Here is a 6,000-nt window from a genome sequence, read left to right on the forward strand (position 1 = left end):
TTTAGCCTTCAATCATATAAGTTGCCCACCTCACAAATGTGTTAAATTTCAGTACCTGAATATCCAATAATATTGCCCAGCCAAGTTAGAAGCTTCAAACCAAAGCTTTGATGGGCGACAATAGATGAATGCATGACTTGAACCTTGAGTGGCTTAGTCTGGCGACTGGTATTTCTCTTAAGAAAAAAAGGGGGGCAAAACATTAATAGATTTTGCCAAATCAGACAGCACTTTTCAGATCAGTTTGTTTAAAACATACATTAAAAAATTCATAGCAACCTGATTTTCTGGGTTCTTAAACAGCAAATTGTCCCAATGAAGTAGCATTGCATGCCTTCAACTTTTTCACACAACAATATATAAAACTGGATTTCTGTTTAAAACATTAATAGAAAACCACTTCAGGAACAACTGAAATTAGTCTACCCCTATACATAGAGTTCAATTTTTAGTACTATTTTTGTTCTGCTTAAGATACGTGACTGTAGCACAAGACTACCAGCACACTGCTGCACATCAGTATCTGCTTAAGAACATAAGAGAAGTCATGTTGTATCAGGCCAATGGCCCATCTATGTTTACTTAAAAATATGCCTCGGTTACTTCAGTGTGATTTATTCCTAAACTGAGCACAGCTTACACCTTATACATCCTAAAGATTTCAACTGGAGAGCTGAGCACATGTTCTCTCCCCCTGACTGAAATTAAAGGGATATAATTCAGAAAAATGGATAAACCATCAGCCTTTAGAACAGGTCACTCACCCCCCAAAAATATATCCTTAATATTTCAACACACAATTTTTAAAAAGGCAGTACATTCCTAGTTTAGAAAGATAAGAGGAGAATGCTGAAGTTAAAATTGATGCCACTTGGTGAAGGAAAATGAAGCTATGTTACTTACCACTATCACTGATTTGGCTTGATCACAGTACTGAAAGTCACCATAGCGAACTGACCTGCGTCCCTGTTAAATATATTTAAGGCCAATAAAAGTGTAACAAATTTTAAACACTAGATTTTAATACTACACTGAAAAGTAAGTAACAGTTTTAGCATCTATACTGCCCATTTTTGAATGAAACAATGTCATAGTACTCTAAAGTAAGCAACTATCAACTCTGATGTCTGCTAACAGTACATTAAGAACTGGTATAAAAATAATATTTTATTTCAGATTGGGAACAGGATTGCAGCCTCCCTCCCATGAAAATCCTGTCTCCTGGTCACTCAATGACTTTTCCACATGAACCATGATGTAGTATCACATCTACACTAATGTTAGCATGAATCTTGTTTCTAAACAAACCCTAGCTAAAAGTTAACCATGACTAGAGTTAGCACTGATGCAACTGTAATGTTATGGCTAACACTGACAACGGAATGGCAGTTCATATGTACATAGGAGTAGAAAGTGTAGGGAGTGTTATATTGGACTGAAACAGTACTTTATTAACAAGTCAGTCCGGAGTCTCATAGCACAATCCAGCTAGACTTAAACAATTGGCAGCTGATTTTATCAGATGAGCACATGCAGTTCCTCAAAAAGCTAGTTAAATTGCCTCCAATGAAGTCTTTTAATTTGAAGTACACAGGGCCTAATTAACTGATTCCCAGGCATATTTGAGATTTTCTCTTTATTTTACTCTATAGGCGCTCTCTCCACTTTTCACAGTAGCAATGTGATCAGAAAAATCATGTCACTTTTAAAAACACTCAGTGTCCTAATATTGGAGGCTTTGCTCCTATGGTCCACTGCCAGGGAGGAGCTGAAAAACACTTTTGGGTATACGATGTTAAGAACGGTGTGCTTCAAAAGAGCACTGCCCAGAGATGCACGCAATTACTTGTTGCAGTGATTATGGCTTGCAATTTACTGCCAAAGAATGTCAGCCTGGGAAGGCATCCAATTAGCAAAATGTCCCAACTTTCACAGCATGCTTTTCAAAGGAGGGGCAAGACTGTGTATAAAAGAGCCTGCTCTTGAAATAAGAGGGCCAATTTCAACAAGAACAATCAAGCTCTGAACTATGTTGGGAGTGTTGCTTTAATAACTGCCCAGCCATCTCAATTCCTTTAATCAGTCAGCTGAAAAGCTTAAGTATTTTAAACTCATCAGACATAGTAATTTTACCCATCATTTCAACAAGAGTTTGAAGAAATTACTTACATCTCGGTCCACAGTTGTGGCAAAAGCAATGGCCTCCTTCTGAGTACAATTGACAGCTTTTTGAAGAGTGTAAATAACTTGTTCATATGTGTGAACTTCATCATTAAAAAGCATGCAGTAGTAAGTATCGCTCTTCTCACTGAAAAGACAATACCTGGATTTAGTATTCATAACAATTTAGATGAATCAAGGAATCTTCCCTGGCATCACTTGACTTAGAGAGGCTCCAGTAAAGAGTAATTTGACTAGATTCTTTATAAAGCAACACAGCAAAGTGGCCAATAAAAATCTGGAGATCTCTCATGAATGTTTGACAACCTTACACTATTGCTTCTGACCAACACAGCTACTCACCTGAAACTATAATACACAGACACTGAATACTCTAAGTTGCTTCACTATTTGGATTGTATTTGTATTACCAGATGTCATTTAAAACCTTCTTTATTCTGAAGCTGTATGTTTATTTATTTTTCGCATTTATATCCTGCCCATCCCGTAAACGGGCTCAGGATGGGTTACAACATTTCCATAAATACAAAAAAAATGTAAAACACATTGTAAACATATAAAATCAATAATCATTATAAACATATAAAATTAATAATCATATATAATAAGACAAGGGTGCTTCAATTCCAGAATTCACGTTTATTACTGAAAATCTTTGCATGATCAGAGATTCAGAATTTGGATTAACATAAGAACATATGAGCATAAGAGACGCCAATGTTGGATCAGGCCAAAGGCCCATCTAGTCCAACACTCTGTCACACAGTGGCCAAAAATACCAGGTGCCATCAGGAGGTCCACCAGTGGGGCCAGGACATTAGAAGCCCTCCCACTGTTGGCCCCCCCAAGCACCAAGAAGACAGAGCATCTCTTGCCTCAAAGCCCCTATCTATACCTTGTGGCTAATAGCCACTGATGGACCTCTGCTCCATATGCCTATCTAATTCCCTTTTGAAGCCGCCCATGCTTCCTGTGGCAGTGAATTCCATGTGTGAATCACTCTTTGGGTGAAGAAGTACTTCCTTTTATCTGTTCTAACCCAACCGCTCAGCAATTTCATGGAGTGCCCACGAGTTCTTTTATTGTGAGAAAGGGAGAAAAGTACCTCTTTTCTCTACCTGTTCTTTCTCATGCATAATCTTGTAAACCTCAATCATGTCACCCCTCAGTCGTCTTTTCTCCAAGCTAAAGAGCCCTAAGCTACAGTGATCAATTCACCTTAGGGCTGCCAGCTCCAGGTTGGGAAATTCATGGAGATTTGGGGGTGGAGCTTTGGGACAGTGAGGATTGGGGAGGCAAGCAGCCTCAGCAAGGTATAATGCCACAGATTCAACCCTCCATAGCAGCCATTTTATCCAGGGAAACTGATCTCTGTCACCTGGACAACAGTTGTAATTCTGGGTGATCTCCAGCCCTTGCCTGGAGGCTGGCAGTGGTAGTTCTTGTGGAGTTCTTGTGGTTTGGAGGGTGGAGTCCATGGCATCATACTGGTCTGTAGTTCCTTCCCTTCTCAAATCCCACCCTCCGCAGGATCCTCCCCTCAAATGTCCAGGAATTTCCCAGGCTGGAGTTGGTAACATAGTTTCCTTCCCACCCAACAGCCAACCTACCTTTATCTGCCTCTCTGTCTTCAGCTGTCCGTCTCCACACTCCTCCCCCACAGCCCCTACCTAGGAAAATTACAGTCTTTCTCCACAGTGGGGACCAAAACAGCTCACATTATTCTTTCCTCCTTTTTATCTGCACAACAACCCTGTGAGGTTGGTTAGGCTGAAAGTATATGACTGGTCTAAAATCACCCAGTCAGCTTCCACCACAAGATGGGGATCTGAACCTGGGTCCTGAACCCTACTTTGAAGCTCTAACTGCTGCACCTCACTGGCTTTCATAGGGTGGCTGCTGATGAACAGTCGCAAGCAGCCAGGACTAGTTGAGTCATGCAAATCAGGGGGGACCTGGCAACCCTAGACTACTGCCAGGCCTGAGGTTGCCAAACTCCAAGTGGGACCTGGAGACCCCCCAGAATTACAACTGGACTCTAGACAGCAGATGTCTGTCTCCCTGGAGAAAATGGCTGCTTTGGAGGGTGGACTCTGTGGCATTATACCCAGCCTCTCCTTCCCCAAATCCAGCCCTCCTCACAGCCCACTTCAAACCCCTAGGAATTCCCCAGCCTGGCACTGGCTCCCTCCCTGAAAGGCCAAAATAGAACTGGAAAGCGGCCCTCCCCCCTCCCCCTTCTTTTACTGACAGAAACAGTTAGAAGCCTCCCCCCACCCCCACGTTCTAATCTCTCACCGTTGATGTCTGGAGTTAGATCCCTGCAGAGGCCATTTCAAAAGGTATTGGGGGGAATTCAATCCTCCCTGAAGGGATTCTTTTTCTTTTTGGATATTTCTGCAAACTCAGGAAGGCCCATGACTATGTAGGAAAAGCTGTTGCGGGAGAGTGAGCTCTCTGTTGGCAGAAATAAATATCCGCACAGAGGGAGCCTCTTGGCTAATAGAATATAGACAAGAAGGTGGACCCGCGATACTCGCGGGGGGTATTCCCCACGGCTCCCAGTCCACCAAGGCTTCTCCTCCCCCCGCTCAAAACTGCAACAGAGGTGAGCCCTGCGTGGCTCCGAGCCACCAGGCTTCTCTCCCCACCTCCGTCGCTGCCAACAATGACAGCAGCAACAATGGCCACAGCTCCTAGCTGCGGGGCTTACCAGGCTTCTCCCCCCCCCCATAGTGGCAAGAGCTGCGGTTCCTAGCCACCAGCCCACCAAGGTTTCTCCACCTGCCGCCAGCACCAACGGCGGTGATCCCTGCGTGGCTCTACCACAGATCCGAAAGGTAAGTGCGTTCTCTGCGTATGCGTAGGGAATGCTCTTTTACTTTTTTGGGGATTTAAGTATCCCCCATACAATTTTTTTAACTTTTCAGATTTTTCTGCACACCTGGGGACTGCTCCAAGTGTGCAGGAAAATCTCTCTGCCCCCCAAGTGCCCCCAATGTGCAGATTTAGATATCTGCACGGAGGGGGCAACTTGGCTGTTAGATATATAGATTCCTTTTAGTGTTAAGGATATCTACTGCAATATAAAAGAAACTGGTTACGGAAGGGTAAGCACAATATTAAATACTCATCAAGCTGATTAAAATGAAACTGAGGCACAACAAACTTTCTTTGGATTACGCCCAGTATATGAATTAGGATGCAATTAATACCTTGAAAATGAACATTTATGCCAGTCTTGAAAACTCAAATATAACAATTTTACTTACAGTGTCTCTAAACCTGGTGGCAGCTCATTTTCTTTTTCCCATGTTAGTATATCTACAGCATATTGAAACATGATAGCAAAAATATTATAAACTCTTGCTATCATATCTTCTGACAAGTGAACAAGAGGATCCTAAAATAAGACAGAACAAAAATTACTCAGAGAAAGAGAGCATTTTCTTTTAATTACAGGTGCTGATTTCTTAAATACTATTTTTAGTTTGGAAATAGTTGTTCTAAGCTGTCAAAAGTCTGTTTTTAGGCTGGGCTGGCCCTTCTAATGGTAGATTTTAATACCTTTTAATACTTTGTTTTTATTATTTTATTATTATTTTGTAGGCTACCTCAGACAGGTTCCTGGAGAGGCAGCACTGCAATTTAATAAAAAAAACCCCACTACTATTGAAATAATTGCATGTAATACTCTAGGGGTGTTGGTCAGGCTTATGATAATGTTAGTCACCCCTCTATTAAAGCTCCCAAAATGATGAGCCAAATCAAAAAATAAACTACAGTCCACTGAATTAGCAGTCTTGAGATAGTTCCACT

At 41.8% G+C, this 6,000-nt stretch overlaps 1 protein-coding gene across 2 annotated transcripts in view; it reads right to left on the bottom strand.

The window, feature by feature from the left end:
- The window catches only part of UBR2 (ubiquitin protein ligase E3 component n-recognin 2), a 67,197-nt gene that overhangs the window by 46,595 nt on the left and 14,602 nt on the right, over positions 1–6,000 (bottom strand). For both annotated transcript variants that reach the window (XM_015411114.1, XM_015411115.1), the window contains exons 5-8: positions 5,454–5,584; positions 2,170–2,308; positions 904–966; positions 56–176 (exon numbers count right to left, since the gene is read on the bottom strand). In XM_015411114.1, coding sequence (XP_015266600.1) covers positions 56–176; positions 904–966; positions 2,170–2,308; positions 5,454–5,584 — 454 coding nt within the window. The remainder of the gene's footprint in view (positions 1–55; positions 177–903; positions 967–2,169; positions 2,309–5,453; positions 5,585–6,000) is intronic.

This window comes from Gekko japonicus, unplaced genomic scaffold (assembly GCF_001447785.1).
Source record: "Gekko japonicus isolate JY-2015 unplaced genomic scaffold, Gekko_japonicus_V1.1 scaffold723, whole genome shotgun sequence".
Taxonomy (NCBI): domain Eukaryota; kingdom Metazoa; phylum Chordata; class Lepidosauria; order Squamata; family Gekkonidae; genus Gekko; species Gekko japonicus.